This window comes from Microcebus murinus, chromosome 25 (assembly GCF_040939455.1).
Source record: "Microcebus murinus isolate Inina chromosome 25, M.murinus_Inina_mat1.0, whole genome shotgun sequence".
NCBI classification, from domain to species: Eukaryota; Metazoa; Chordata; class Mammalia; order Primates; family Cheirogaleidae; genus Microcebus; species Microcebus murinus.
The window spans coordinates 6,738,284-6,755,049 of record NC_134128.1 but is presented as its reverse complement, the minus strand read 5'-3'; the positions used below and the strand labels follow the sequence as shown (position 1 = coordinate 6,755,049).

The 16,766-nt window shown below is 46.9% G+C and overlaps 1 protein-coding gene across 7 annotated transcripts in view; it reads left to right on the top strand.

The window, feature by feature from the left end:
* Positions 1–16,766, top strand: part of KIAA1217 (KIAA1217 ortholog) — a 300,585-nt gene that overhangs the window by 223,914 nt on the left and 59,905 nt on the right. For all 7 annotated transcript variants that reach the window (XM_075997479.1, XM_075997478.1, XM_075997477.1 and 4 more), the window contains exon 6: positions 5,550–6,382. In XM_075997479.1, coding sequence (XP_075853594.1) covers positions 5,550–6,382 — 833 coding nt within the window. The remainder of the gene's footprint in view (positions 1–5,549; positions 6,383–16,766) is intronic.

The following is a 16,766-nucleotide window of genomic DNA, read 5'->3' as shown; positions in this document are numbered from 1 at the left end:
ACATATCCAGATAATTTTACTAGGATAAATGAGATGATAGAGAAGATTAAGCATCAGAGATATTGTTTCTTGAACAAAGGATTCAGACATATTTAGATGAATGGTGATTTTGTGTGTGTGTGGTTTGTTTATTTCATTTTGCAAGTTTAATATCATTTTCTCCTAGAAGGTCTGACTTTGAATACCAGTGCAGGAAAAACCCAGTATGTATTTAATACCATGTCTTTACTCATTCGCCAAGTAACAGTTTAAAAACAAAACAAAATGAAATTGTGTAGGTGCCTGATTCTAGGAAGATCTCTCTGTGGAAAGACCACCAGCATGAAAGGCTGGGGTCATTTTAAATTGTGAATTACAGAATCTGAATCATCGCCTTGTCTGAGTCACTCAGATAAGTATCTTCTAGAGTCTCTAAAGTCTACTTTTTATTGCAATAGAAAGTGGTCTCCTTGGCAGTTCACACTGAAGACTTGAAAACGATCCTCTCTTCTAGTTTCTTCTTACCATCTGCCTCATCCTAGGAGTGAGTGCCTTTGGTTGATCTGTATCCTTTAATATATGAACCCAAGTTATCTAGTTTCAAGGGTTCATTCTAGTTGTGGGTTTAAAAAAAATTTGCACTGTAAAATGGGATCATTATGTCATTCTCTTCCCGGACTCTATTTAGAGGTGAGGATGAAATGATCAGGGTTCTTTTTAAAACTCAGCCTTGGGAAGTCAGTCATAGCTTGGCAAACCAACATAAGGATTCTGCCAAAGGTTTCCAACCTCTAAGTCACCCGTATTGATGGAGGCATTCAACCTTGGCTTACCTGTCCTATCACAACCAAATCCTTGTACTCAGCCCCACTGTGGATAACTAAGGTTAACAGCGATTCTTTCAGTGACCCTTTTGGATGGTGGCAAGATGATTTTGATACACACCATTACCACCGGATCCACGGTGCCAATTGCTCACGGCTCAGATCCATCCTCATTGGCTGAGGTCCTGTCCTGGTTGGCTGGTCCCCGTGCCATCCTGGATATTGGCTATTAAATATTTTCAATATCATCAACATCCCCCATAGGAATGCCTAACACAGTGTTTCAGAATTATTTTTAATTAATTATTATATTGCTTTTGGATCTCATCTACACATGCCACCAGGAAGTCTAATGAGATTTTTAATGTTTCATTTTAAAAGCTTTTTATATAATGTACCTCCTGACCATTTTTTTTTTTGCACATCACCAAACATATTTTTAAAATATCTGTGCAGATACTTTGTACTCTTTTAAAGGATATTTACTCAAGCTTTCATTAATTAAAATTGATTTTACATATTGCTTGTATTAATATTCTGTATCCTTCTAGATGGTTCTATACACCCTAGAATCATAATGTCTCCTTTTAGCCTCTCGCCAGAAAGAGGGAGGTTTCTGCTTTGTGTTCATTGGGGTCAAGGTCCCCCAAATCATGATGTCATCTAAAGCCAGCTAAGTGGGGTAAAAAGAGGGAGTAGTGACTAACCCATTTAGGACTATTGTATAACCCAAACGAGTTCTAGATGTTTTCGATATTTTTTGGGGGGGAATTAATAACAGTCAGGATAATAGGACCTACCTACCATCTGTTACACCTGATCTGCCCTGGGCGCTGGTGTGATGCTTTATACACAGTGGCCTATTTGAGTCGATGTGATGAATTCGTCTTGACGTTTGTGTTGGTTGATTATTTCATTGCGTGATGTGATTATGTGGGGAATTTGCCCAGATATCCGCTGCTCGCCGAGCCAGTCCCTCTTGTGCTTTCTGACCTGTGAAGCCGGGTGTCGTTTACTGTCGAGCCACGCCTTCCTTCTTACTGAGCTCCGGATCGTGGGAGTCAGAGTGGGAGAGGAAGGTTGAGGGTCCCTGTTGGTTTCCTGCAAAACCTCTGTCACATGGTCGCTCCAGCCATTCTGCAGTGAGAATCCGTCTCGTGTATTATCACACAGTGACCTTGGGACTGTCCCTCTTGGTCCAAGGCAGTGGACACCTGCGTCACGAGGGTGAGGATGGTGCGAGCACGCCCCGGAAGGGACCAGGCGGAGCAGACGCACCTGGAGTCCAGCCTCAAGCCAGGGCCTGGGTGTGGACCATAGGGGCTGGGACGCGGGCAGAGAGTCCCAGGGCGAGGGCAGCGCGAGCATGTGGCAAGTTGTATTTAGAGAAGGGAGAACAGACGAGCCTATTGTGGTGGGAACTGTGTGTGTGTGTGTGTGTGTGTGTGTGTGTGTGTGGGGGGGTGGGTGTGGGTGTGTGTGTGGGTGTGTGGTGGCTGTGGAGATTAAACTGTAATTGTGAGGAGGGGACTCACTGCATACTCCAGGGCCCCAGACACAGGAGCCCTGAGGCCAGTGTAATGGTGCTCAGTGGGCTTCGTTTTGTTGCCACACATTTGCACCTTGTTTCCACTTTTTTTCCAGAATATTATGGGGTGCAAACCCTTTGGTTGCCTGTATTGCCCTCGCACTGCCCGACTCAGAGCTGCAGCGTGCCCAGCCCCTAGCAAGTGCGCCCCACGCCCAGTAGGTGTGAATTCACCTTCCCCCCACCTGCCCGACACCTGCTGACTGTTATTTCCGTATGTGCACATAAGTGTTTGCACTTTTAATTGGTCACTTGCCTTATGAAATCCACCATAATGTGTAAAACTCCCAGGTTGGGGCTTTTGCAGGGCTAGAACAAGATAAGGAAGCCCCAGTCCCCGTGGGTTCTTCCTCGCGTTGTCATCTATGAGACAGACGTACAAAAGAGTGTGCTCTCTCCATGGCAGGGACTTGGGGGCTTGTTCAGAACTGTATCCCAGAGTAATGCGGGCCTCTTTGCAAGTGCTCGGTGAGTCCTGTTTGCTAAACAAATGCATTTTGTGATAAGGAATCAGTTGATTTGTGTTCAGGGCATTGAGCTCTGTTTCCTTTGCAGCCTTTTCTACTGTCTTTTCCCTGTCACCCACGCCATCACACACAGTGTCACCCACAGTGTCACCCCACAGTGTCACCCACACTGTCACCCAGACCATCACCCAGTGTCACCCACGCCATCACACACAGTGTCACCCACACCATCACCCACAGTGTCACCCCACAGTGTCACCCCACAGTGTCACCCACACTGTCACCCAGACCATCACCCAGTGTCACCCACGCCATCTCACACAGTGTCACCCACAGTGTCACCCACACTGTCACCCACAGTGTCACCCCACAGTGTCACCCACACTATCACCCAGTGTCACCCATGCCATCACACACAGTGTCACCCACAGTGTCACCTACACCGTCACCCACACTGTCACCCACGCCATCACCCACAGTGTCACCCCAGTGTCACCCACACTGTCACCCACAGTGTCACCCCACAGTGTCACCCATGCCATCACCCACACTGTCACCCACAGTGTCACCCATGACATCACCCACAGTGGCACCCACACCGTCACCCACAGTGTCACCTATGACATCACCCACAGTGGCACCCACACCATCACCACAGTGGCACCCACACCGTTACCCACAATGTCACCTATGACGTCACCCACACCATCACCCACAGTGGCACCCACACTATCACCCACAGTGGCACCCACACTGTCATCCACAGTGGCACCCACACCATCACCCACAGTGGCACCCACACCATCACCCACACTGTCACCCACAGTGTCACCCATGACATCACCCACAGTGTCACCTACACCGTCACCCACAGTGTCACCCACACTGTCACACCATCACCCACAGTGTCACCCACGGCATCACTCACACCGTCACCCACACCGTCACCCATGCCATCATCCACACTGTCACCCACACCGTCACCCACGCTGTGGGTCTCTGCCGCTCACCGCTGCTCATCTTGGTCAAGCCCCTCGTCTCTCCTCATCACTTCGCAACCTCTTACACCCTCCTTGCTGTCGCATCTCCTGGCAGTCAGGGCAGGGACGTGGCTCCTGTGATGGCACGGCTAGCATTTGGGGGACGGGCCAGGGCCGTCTGTCCTTCCCTCGCAGCCATTTGGAGAATCTTAGTGGGCCTTTCCCTCTGGGGCCTTGACCAAAGCAAAAATGTATCCAGTAATCATGTCCTCCATGAATTTGCAGTGTTTAGTCCCGCCCCTTCCAGACACAGGGTGCGGCTGCAAATCCAGTTCACACTTGAACGGTGCGGTGGAGAGGGCCGCCCACCCCCGCAGTCAGAAACCCACGTATAACTTCTGACTCCCCCAAAACGTCACTGATAGCCTGCTGTTGACTGGAAACCTTGCCAATAACGTAAACTGTTAATTGCCACAGATTTATACTGCATTCTTACAACAAAGTAAGCTAGAGAAAAGGAAATGTTCTTTAGAAGGTCATAAGGAAGAGAAAATATATTTGCTATTCATCGAGTGGAAGTAGGTCTCCATGAGGGTCTTCATCCTCATCTTCTTCAAGTTGAGTAGGAGGAGGGGGAGGGGAGGAGGAGGGGGAGGAGGAAGAGGAGGAGGAGGAGGGCTTGGTTTTGCTGTCTCCAGGGTGACAGATGCAGAAGAAAATCCGCATACACACATGTGGTTCAAACCCAATGTTGTTCAAGGGTCAACCGTAATTTCACTCTGACCTCTTGAGTTTTCACTTCCTCCCAGCCTCAGTGCTAGTTTCCCACAGGCTCAGATAAAGAGCTGGTGAATGAATGGAACTTCCCTCCACTTGTTCCTCGTGCATCTCCTCTTCCTCACTGGTCATGTCCCCAGATTGTGTCAGCTTTCACAGATGGGGAACGTGGTTACTAACTGTTTCCCAGAGCTGACAGCAGGAAAACGTGCTAGAGACAAGTTTTAGAAGACATTGAGTGCAGCTCTATGGATACACTAGCTCCACATTTATTAAACACTGCGACCTCAAAATGTAAACCATGGCACTATTTTCCCTGCAAACCCCACAGCGTTGTGCTATGTAGGGGGGTGTTCCTGTCCTATGGTTGCTGTCACAAATTATTGCAAAAGTCATGGCTGAAAACTCCAGAAATGTACTGTCTTACAGTTGTGGGGGTCAGAAGTCCAAAGTGGGTTTTACAGGCCACCAGCCGTGTGTGGCAGGGCCACACTCGCTCTGGAGGCTGTAGGGGACGATCCCTGTCCTTGCATGCCCAGAGGCTAGCAGCCACCTTCCTTCCTCGGCTCTCGGCCCCGCCTCTTGCCACCTTCCCGTTTCTCTCTCTGACTTTATTTCCGACATCACAGCTGCCCCCACCCCACTGACATTCCTGCCTCCCTCTTCCGCAAAGACCCGCGTGACTGCATTGGAGCCACCTGGATTCTGTTCTCCCGTCTCACCCTCCTTAACCTCATTCCATCTGCGAAGTCCCCTTGGCCGTGTAAAGGAATGCATTTGCAGGTTCCAGCGACCAGGGTGTAGACGGACACCTTGCAGGGGACAGGCACTGTTTAGACTCCCACACCCAGGAAGCGACATGGTCACACATTGAGACTTGTCTAAAAAATGTGACTATCCATGTAGACTTTCTAATTCCTTGCTCTCTTTCCAGATGCAGAGAGAAATCATTTTTGCAAGAGGGGATGGCCCGGGCGCCTCTCGGCCTGGATCGACGGCCCACCCGCCCCACGTGATTCCCAACTCCCCGCCGTCCACACCCGTGCCGCATTCCATGCCTCCCTCCCCATCCAGAATCCCTTATGGGGGCACGCGCCCCATGGTGGTTCCCGGCAACGCCACCATCCCCAGGGACAGGCTCTCCAGCCTCCCGGTCTCCAGACCCATCTCACCAAGCCCGAGCGCCATTCTGGAAAGGAGAGACGTCAAGCCAGACGAAGACATGGGTGGCAAAAACATCACGATGTACAGGAACGAGGGTTTCTATGCCGACCCTTACCTTTATCACGAGGGCCGGATGAGCATCGCCTCGTCCCACGGCGGCCACCCGCTGGACGTCCCCGATCACATCATCGCGTACCACCGCACGGCCATCCGGTCGGCCAGTGCTTACTGCAACCCGTCTCTGCAAGCCGAGATGCACATGGAGCAGTCGCTGTACAGGCAGAAGTCGAGGAAATACCCGGATAGCCATTTGCCGACGCTGGGCCCCAAAACGCCACCCGCCTCTCCCCACCGGGTCGGCGACCTGAGGATGATAGACGTGCACGCTCACTACAACGCCCACGGGCCCCCGCACACCCTGCAGCCCGACCGGGCCTCGCCCAGCCGCCAGTCCTTTAAAAAGGAGCCGGGCACCTTGGTGTACATAGAAAAGCCACGGAACGCTCCAGGATTATCCGGCATCGTGGACTTTGGCCCTCCTCTGGTTGAGAAGCAGGTGTTTGCTTACAGCACTGCTACGATACCCAAAGACAGAGAGACCAGGTAAGGGCTGGGGAGGCGGCCGAGGGCGGTCTGTGCGTGGGCTGCTCTGCAGAGGTGAAACCAAGAGAACAAATGCAGAGTGCCCGGGGGGCCGTGGAGGACAGAGTGGTGTCACGGTTGTCCTTTTTGGCAAAGGGTTTCTAAATCGCTGGGGGCTAAGCTAGGCACGCCGACAGCCGTGTTTGTGGAGGACAGGTGTACGCCAACAGCAGCCGCTGGAGCGTGGTTCTAACAGCGTTATTTTTCCTATAAGTCGAAGTAATTAGGAAGAAAATTGCGATTAACGGAAACCATTCAGACAAATAGATCAAGACATCCTAATAATTGATCTACCACTGAAACTAAGGAGTGAGAGGTTCCAGTTTTACCTGTTTGAAATGGCAGTTTGTGTTTATCTTTGTGGAGTGCAATTTCGTTTTCTCATCTGGTGGTGGGAAAATAGAAACGATGTGTCATGATCTGTCTTCTAGGACGATGAAAATCGAATTTGCGTGAAAAAATGGTTTGGAGTTAAGACGTGTTCGGGAGTGGCATTGAAATCAGCAGAATTTCTAAATTTCTACTTTCTACTTTTGGGTATCTAAATTTCTTTTTAAATATATATATATATATATTATATATATATATATATTTATAATAGTCCAGAGCCTTCCTATTATATCTTGAAAATCTTCTAAAGTTAATACAGTAATAGAAAAGCTCATTTGGATAGAGAGAATTTCCCTAGCCTGAGTTGGTTCAAAGAAGTCAACATAATTATGATAATCATAAAAATCTAATCAGAGAAACTGAGTCCAAAAAAGGTTAAAGATGTTACCTGTTGTTATACATGGATCAGAAAATGTATAAAAAATATGATCCAGTTATCAAATTACTCAATACCTTATTAGAACCACTGCTCCTACTTAAAATTGATAGTATCTTATTCTTACATAACCTTATAAAAGGAACACCAAAATTGTGAATGAAATGTGAACTGTACACCTTACCATTTTCACACACAAGTCAGAAAGCCCTGTCCCCTTTAGCAGAGTTTTATCATGAAAGGTCTGTCCCTCCTTATTTGTTCAGTCATAGGGAATGTCACAGCAGAATGATTTTAAGAGGATGGAAAGAAAATGAATGTGAAAATTTTGGAGTCATGCATGGAACAACAAATTCTTATTCTCTCATGGAGTTAGAAAAACGGCAACGGTGACTGGCTTGATTAAGTAGGACTAAGAAAAATTAAGAATTGCAAAATAGTACAAAGTGAAAATTTTTTTAGGAAGTGAAATACTAAGCATCAATGAAAGGAACTCTTCTCATAGCCATGGACAGCCGAGGGGTATGGGATAAACACTCAGACTGGCTCATTAAAGCCGACCGATGTCACAACTAGAGAGGAATCTACTAAGATGTGCTGGAAGGCTTGGAAGCTTGGGCTGTGGGCTTCACAGAAAGGATGACACAGTGGCCCCCGCAGCGGGCTATGAGGCTCTGGGTGGGAAACGGTGTGTCACTGACGGGGTGGGACTTAGACCTGTTAGAATTTAGTCCAGGAAACAATAAAAAACAGTCCATCTGTAGCATGTAGTATTGAGAGCCTGAATCCCACCATCCCATCATCCTCCCCCCCACACACACACGCTGCCCGGCTTTGTGGGTAGAAAAGGATCGAGAGCTTGAGTCTGCCGTGATCATATTAAACTATTCCCACCTCTCTGGGTTTGAGGGATTTTGTCTGCTTTTGTCCCAGAACCTAGTTTGGTGTCCCCATGTGGTCCCCACACACACGACTTAATGAACATCATTGAGTCTCATGTTTCCAGGGATTGAGTTATGAGAAAGAACAAAGCAAAGAACCTTCTGCTGATCTGTGGAGTCTTCTATGTATGGATCCCTGATCAAAGTCTTGAAGGATTTTAGCTTTGAGCTTTCAGTACCATCGATATTTTTTTTTTTTTTTTTTGAGACTGGGTCTTGCCTATTGCCCCAGTTAGAGTGCAGTGGCATCATCATAGCTCACTGCAGCTTCCAACTCCTGGGCTCAAGGGATCCTCCTGCCTCAGCCTCCCAAGCAGCTGGGACTACAGGCACATGCCACCACGCCCAGTTAATTTTCTTATTTTTAGTAGAGTTGGGCTATCACTGTGTTGCTCAGGCTAGTCTTGAACTCCTGGCCTCAAGTGATCCTCCCGTCTTGGCCTCCCAGAGTGCTGGGATTACAGGTATGAATCACTGCACCTGGCCAACCACCAGTATTCTTTTAGGGCCTCTACTTTCTCTTTAAAAGGAATTTGCCAGCCTCAGAGATTACCACTTTATTCTATGGATTTCTCTTTTACATGTTAGAAAACCTTTTCAGAAAATCAAAATTATCATATTTCCAGAATAACAAATATTAGAAAAGCTAACTAAAAAAGAGTAATGTTCACCTGAAATACACTGTCTTTATCACTACTATATTCTGACATATGGTTGTAATTATGAGTATAATTTTACATTTTCACATTTTTCATTCCCCAGAATGTGAAATAGCCGAGGAAGAATTTTATCTCACACACTTGGCAAGGTGACCCCTCACCCGTTAACTGGCTCACCTCTAGAGGGGAGAGTTAGAGTGCTGGTGTGTATGTAGGCTGGCTAGATTCCTTCTCCTGAAGCCCCACACGTATGCACAGGTACACACAGACACACAAACACACACGTCACACAGACACAACCCCCCAACCCTCTACATTTAGAGTCGCTCTTATGAAAGACCTGAACACCCCCACTTACTCCGCAAGGCACATGACAAAAGTGAAAACTGATGCTCTAGTGAAAAGAACTTGAGTCTAGAACTTCTGCCTGCAGCACCCCACCTGTCCCCCTATCATGCCCTCGGCGGTGAGGCACGAGGCTGGCACCATCCTTCCTGCCCCCCATCTGCCAGGAGCTCGGCTTTGGAGAGCTCAGTGACTGGGCTGCCATGTCACGCTGCTAGAATACGTGTGAGGAGGAGGAGAATGGGATGTGGGTGTCATCTAGCAGTTATGGAGCCTTTTATGAGTCAGGCACTGTGCTGACCAGTTGTGACAATCATGTGAAGTCATTGTCATGACAACCCACAGAGGTATCATCCCTATTTCACAGATGCAGAAACTGAGGCTCAGGGAGGCCAAGTAACTTTCCCAAGACCACAAAGCCAATAAATGGCATAAAATGTCCAGGTCCACTGAAGAATCCACACTTTTTTTTTTTTTTTTTTGCCACTGTGCACTATTCTTCTTGGTGAGGGAGACTTATGAGACCCACCTTTGCACAGCAGGGAAGTAAATTCAGGAGCAAACTCTAAGCATTTCAACCAGAATTCTTCAAAAATTGTTTCAGGACTAGATGCTAAGTAACTGCTCCTAAAGGGTATTTACAATCATAAACACATGTAATTTGCATAATTATGCTGCTAAATATATACATGCCATTTAAAATATAACCGCCCTAGCTAGTATATTAGCACAATTATGCAGAAATAGGGAAAGAAAGCGGAGAACATCCTTGGTAGATTTTGTTTTCAGAAAAATGCATCTGAGTACTATGTCAAAGAAAATTTTAAAAACAAGAATACCAGAAACGATTACTGGTGCACAAAATTATAGTCCATTGTCTCACCCATTCTGTGATATTATTTAGAAATATTTAATCTGGATAAGTATTGTTAAAGAGTCTTCAACCCCTTAAAGCCTAACTTCATGAGTACAGGGTCCTATAAAATACCAAACCAATTTCTGTTGCAATTTTATAATATTAAAAAGCAAATAAATCTTGAGAGTACCTTTTATATGAGACTCTCAAGTGAGATTTTTACATCTGAGATGTGAAGCTTCAAAAACACAGGGGGGAGGCTGAGAAATCTGTAGCTGTGCTTTCTTTCCGAAGAGCACTTCAATGTAATAGCCCAGAAGTCTGCAGGATGTTCAAAATCAGAGAGAAAAATTCTTTCTTTCATATCCATACTCAGGAGACATCCAATGGTAGCTTTTTTTTTTTTTGGTAGGAACATGATTTTATAACAGCTCTATTGACTTGAAAATGAAGAGCTCAAGACTAAGTAATTTGAACTTAATTCTTGTATTTCATCATGTGCCTTGTTCTAATGAATTTGTCATCTCTCTTTTTTTTTAAGATGCTTCAACAAGCATCGAGTAATGACAAGTTGTATCTAGAAGATCTGGAAAATACAGTGTCAGTAGGATAACATGTGTGATGCTAGGGGTGTCCTCCAAGGGGGCCGTGGGCTTCAGGGGTAGAGTGATCAACCACAGTTGCCTTGACTTTCGGAACAACCATTCTCATGTCTGAGCTTCTGGAAAGAAAGCGATCTTGAGTGATGCAGTGGCATTACCCAAATGACTTCCCTTTGGCTGGGACTCCAAAAAGAAGATAAGTCCGAGCAAGTGTCAGAGATAGTCCAGAGAGACCATGTGTGACAGATGGCTTAGCACGTGAGGCTCTGTCTTCCCTAGATTATAAAATTACTTCATTACACAGTGTCATTATTTCTATTCATGGCACATAAAACAGCCCTTAAGAACTGTCAAATTCTATGACATTTATGTTTTACTATTTTCTATTTGTAGTCTGGATCATATACTATAATGTAAAATATCTTTATTGAAATAACACTCAAAATTCAAGGGTGCTCATTGCAAAGTGACTAGGTCTCCTTGCGAATGCATCATAGATTCCTCCAAATGGAATATGACTTTTCAAGACACAGTAAACTTGAGCTGAGGTCATATTTTTACATTATCCTACAGCAGCTAAATCTAAAAAACTAATAAAGACTAACACCAGGGGGCAAATTCCTGCCCTGTCTGGACACCTATATCTGAAGATAGAAAAGCCATGTGAGCTCCTGTTATAGCTTCTGAGTCATTGTAGACTTAGAGAGCAGAAACTTCAGTGTACAGGAGGAAGTCTGCATGCTAACTGGTGGCTTGTGTCTGTTTTTAATCATTTTACATCGCCTTCTCATTTCATGAGGATTCAGTCTTCCTGTGTTGGTAGCTTGCAGTGATGGGGGTGGAGCCTTGGTTTAACAGTGGAGCGAAGGCAAGTGTACATTCAGATTTATGTCATTTTGAAATGTTCATTGTGACTGGCAGACCTTTGAAGATTTTCTAAACTATGCTTTATCCGGCTAGAGGGCAGTGAGTCTGAATGATGGGAAAGGAATGATTAATTTTTTTTTCCTTTCTTGCTTGCGTAGTCAAAAACAAGTCACATCAGAGATCTCCTAAGTAGTTAGACTCGGCATCTCTCTCAAGCAGGGTTTCTTAACCTCGGTGCTGTTGACAGTTTGGGCCTGATAATTTGTTGTAGAAGGCTGTCCTGTGCATTGTAGGATGGTTTTTTTTGGTTGGTTGGTTGGTTGGTTGGTTGGTTGGTTGGTTGGTTGTTTGTTTGTTTTGAGACAGAGCCTCACTTTGTTGCCCAGGCTAGAGTGAGTGCCATGGCGTCAGCCTAGCTCACAGCAACCTCAAATTCCTGGGCTCAAGCGATCCTCCTGCCTCAGCCTCCCAAGTAGCTGGGACTACAGGCATGCGCCACTATGCCCGGCTAATTTTTTCTATATATATATATATTAGTTGGCCGATTAATTTCTTTCTATTTATAGTAGAGACAGGGTCTCACTCTTGCTCAGGCTGGTTTTGAACTCCTGACCTCAAGCAATGCGCCCACCTCGGCTTCCCAGAGTACTAGGATTACAGGCGTGAGCCACCGCGCCCGGCCAGGATGTTCTGTTAGTCTGTTTTATGTTGCCATAAAAGGTCATTTAAAACTAGGTAATTTACAGAGAAAAGAGATTTATTTAGCTCACCGTTGTGCAGGCTGAGAAGTTCAAGGGCGTGGCGAGGGCTTTCGTGCTGTGTCATCAGAAGGCAGAGGAGATCAAAGGGGAAGTGGACCCATGCAAAGAGGGGGAAGTCTGAGGGGCATCTGGCTGCATGACAAACCCCCTGTCACAGGAACTAATTCATTCCAAGAGAACTGATGCAGCCTCTCTCGAGAACTCACTACTTACTGCAAGAACAGAAGCAAGCGGTTCATGAGGACCCCACCCCGTGACCCCAATCTCCCAACACTGCCACGTGGCGGATCCGGTTTCAACCTGAGTTCTGATGGGGGACAAACAGCCCGTAGCAAATGCTTAGCAGCATCCCCAGCCTCTACGCACTGGGGGCCACCAGCAAATGACCCCCAATCCTGCCCTCGTCATGCCAATCAAAGACATCTCCAGACCAGCGCCCCGGCAGGGGGAGGGCAAAATGCCCCTGGCTCCAAAACACTGCTCTCAGGGAAATTGGAACTTTTTCTACTTAACAAAGTAGAGAAAAGAAAGAATTGCCCCATCCTCAAGCAATGTAAATTTCAACATTCATAGGAAAAGGATCGTGACTATTATTACCTTAATTCTGCTGTTTGCATCTTTGGTAAAGCAGCTCATTACTGATAGAACTTGCCATTGCTACCTTCAGGTCAGTCGATCTGCCTGTCCACCACTTATTAAGAGGCAGTGACGTGTAGTGGGCTCCCAAGCCAGACTGCCTGGGTTCAGATCCCAGTTCTGACGCTAGATGCTGGGACCTTTGACAAATCACTGAATCTTGCTCTGCCTCCATTTGCTCATCTGTGGAATGGGGATAATAATAGTGTCTTCCTCATAGGATGGAGCAACTCATTACGTTAAGTGCCTTGTGCCATCCTGGGATAGGAAGTGGTCAAGATTTCCTGCTTGGGCCGGGCGCGGTGGCTCACGCCTGTAATTATAGCACTCTGGGAGGCCGAGGCGGGTGGATCGCTCAAGGTCAGGAGTTCGAAACCAGCCTGAGCAAGAGTGAGACCCCGTCTCTACTATAAATAGAAAGAAATAAATTGGCCAACTAATATATATAGAAAAAATTAGCTGGGCATGGTGGCACATGCCTGTAGTCCCAGCTACTTGGGAGGCTGAGGCAGAAGGATTGCTTGAGCCCAGGAGTTTGAGGTTGCTGTGAGCTAGGCTGACGCCAGGACACTCACTCTAGCCTGGGCAACAAAGTGAGACTCTGTCTCAAAAAAAAAAAAAAAGATTTCCTGCTTGGAGCAAAGCCCTCCACGAAGCTGTAGTAAAGTGTTAAACAAGGAGGTAAATGCACAGAGCTAAGACCAGGGACAGCGGGAAGAATCAGGAATAGACATTTTTGAACATAATAATACCAGAAAGCACATAGAGGAGTGGGGTGAGAGAGTAAAACTAAGTATGAAGAGGGAATGGAATTAGCTGAGTTTACAGATCCGAATCAGAACACTCTGAAGTGCATTTCAGGAGAGTGGTCAGAATTGCGTATCTGCTCGGGTCCAGGGGCTTGGATCCAAACCAGGTTTAGAGCATCCTTTTACAGGTGCATCTGAGCCACATGTCTGATGATAAAGACACCCAACCAGGGATGGTTGAAATTAGTAGGTTGCATGTTTTGATGCTTAAGAGTGCCCGACTTCAGCTCTTGTCTGAATTGCTTTTTCATGCACCTCTAATTATGGATCAATAAATGTTTATTGAGCTTCTCTTACGTGCTTAGCCGTGGACTGGATGCTTTGCAGGATACAAAGACGCTTAGATGTGGTCCCCATACGCGAGGAACATTAACTGCGAAGACAGTCATAAAACATTAAAAGCTTAATATAAACATAAAAGCTGTGCCACGGTTGAGTACCCGAAACTTCTGAGTTACAGATGCCTGCTAAAGACCTGTTTTAGAGGAACAAACACAAGAGGTTTGCATTCTTGACATTTCTTTTGGCTTTGGTCATGCCCAGGGATGCTCTTCTTGTCACCCTGAGAGTGACAGTGTCTCCTAGTGAACCAGGGAGGAGGAAAGAGGAAACGCCAAGTCCAGTGGTGCTCCCGGAGGCTTGAGCTTCAGGGGGGAGATCTCTTCCCAACTGCTCCAAGTCCAGCTGGAAAGTCAGGACACGTTTTCCTTGAAAACAATGCGAAACAATGACGGGACTAATAATACACTGTAGGTTCAAGAGGGTTCCGTGGGCCAGCTGGAAACCCAACCACCATTTATTCCAAGTTCTAAACAATGAAAGTACAAGGAAACTTTTCAATTACAAGCCTGCCATAATTTGGGGACTGCTTGTACTTAATTAATTCCAAAGAAGTGATACAGGCAGTAATTGCTATGAATTCAGACAAGGGAGCACTTTCCCAAAGTTATGCTGGTCTGGGAGCCTCATGAGAGCAGCAAGATGATCTAGAATGGAGGGCACGTACGTAAGGAAATGGAAAGGTATCGTTTGGGAAGGCAGGCTGGTCTTTCTCCAAAATGTGCTATACTTCTACCATCACGGCACTTATAAAACTGACATCCCGATATGACGTTTTGCCACTCTTAGCAATCAAGTGCTGATAAATTGAATTATTACTTCATGCACAGGCATATAACTTCATGGTTAAGTAATACTCGTGAGCGATTCCTTAGGCTGCTTAGTCCAGGCGACAGGTGTTTGATAAACATACTTGACCAACTGACAGAAGTATGAAGCCAGCCGTCCTCTGCCACCAGGGGGATTCTGTCAAAAGCGCCAGTGGAGTGACTGCCACAAGGGCTGTGCTACTTGAAACAAACCAGTCCCTCAAAAAGGAAGAGCCATCATCTGTCACTAATTAGACCAAATGACATGCGTCTCTGTGTCGCCTTTGAATATTCACGAGATGCTGTCAATCAGAAGTCTGACACCAGAAACGAAACCAGAAGAACCTAAACACTGTGAGATTCAGAAAACTCCTTTTTCCTTGCCAACTAGAGCCTCTCCAGGGAGAAGAGCGATGCTGTAGGTGCAGATTCGGTCTCCTTGAACGGTGATGGTAGGATCGATCTGACACGGAATCACCGTGTAGCCACCCAGCCCAAAGGTGGGCTCGTCTAAGTAGCCAGGCACCGCTCCTGGTCCCTCCTGACACCCTGGCCACTGTTTAGCCTCTCTCGTGATGGGTTGTCCTTCTCTCTGGTGGATTCCATGGACATTACACTTGTCCTGATATCATTCTGGACTGTATTTTTCACGAATGAAGTGGCTCAAAAATATAGCCAGGTCTAAGCATTCATTCTGACTTTCCAAAATGGCAGGTCTTTAAACGTCTATATTGCCCACTACGCTCGGGTTGGGCCAACGCAGATACCAGTAAATCCTCCTCTCCCCCATTGTCTGTCCTCAGAGCTAAAGAGAGGTCAGAGGACACCCTCTCCTCACCCGACTCTACAGGTGGGGGAACAGCCAGGAGACTTCCCGAAGGTCCGGCAACGTGAGTTGCCCATGTCAAATGATTATTTCACTGTCGTGCTGTGCCAATGATTTTTGTCTTTGTAATGATAGTAGCATGTCCTTACCTCCCCCAACAAGCATAAGTAACTAAGAAAACAAAACAAAAACAGACACACAATAAAATTTATTGGGCGGGGCGTGGTGGCTCACGCCTATAATCCTAGCACTCCGGGAGGCCGAGGTGGGAGGATCGCTCAAGGTCAAGAGTTCGAAACCAGCCTGAGCGAGACCCTATCTCTACCAAAAATAGAAAGAAATTAATTGACCATCTAAAAATATATATACAAAAAATTAGCCGGGCATGGTGGCACATGCCTGTAGTCCCAGCTACTCGGGAGGCTGAGGCAGGAGGATCGCTTGAGGCCAGGAGTTTGAGGTTGCTGTGAGCTAGGCTGACGCCACGGCACTCACTCTAGCCTGAGCAACAAAGTGAGACTCTGTCTCAAAAAAAACCCCACAAAAAACAAAAAAACAGACACACTAGACAGGCCAAATGTAAGAGACGTCTTCCTTCTTTTTCCTGAGTCGTCGTCTTACTTCTTTGGGGGCTGCCCAACGATTTCACAGGCCAAGTGCGGGCTTATTTCCGCAGCCACCTGGGGTCCCCTCAGGTGACTCTCTCTTGCTCCGTCTTCTGACACCAATTCTCGTTTCAGGCGAGATGGGAGGCCCACGTTCGTGTCACCTGGAACATGAACGAACGGGCCATTCCTACCGGTTTGTACCTGTTCAAAACATGAGATGTCACTTCCAGGGAATGAATGCTACAGATTCCCCTCAGGGAAGAGGAGGAAAATGCAAAACAGGCGGTTTTATAAAGCAGGGTGTAGGCTGGCCCGGGGAGGGGGCCTGGTCACCCAGCAGAGAGCCGGCAGGAAGGGAAGGGCCTCACCCCAGAGAGTGAGTCACCAGGGAGGCGGCTCAGAGCCACGCGGGGGAGCACTGGCCCTGGGAGTCTGCGAGCTGATTAGCTCGGCTTCCCCAAGAAAATCCCTGCCTCCCTGAGCCTCGGCGTCCTTCGCCCTAACAAGGGACAATAACTGCT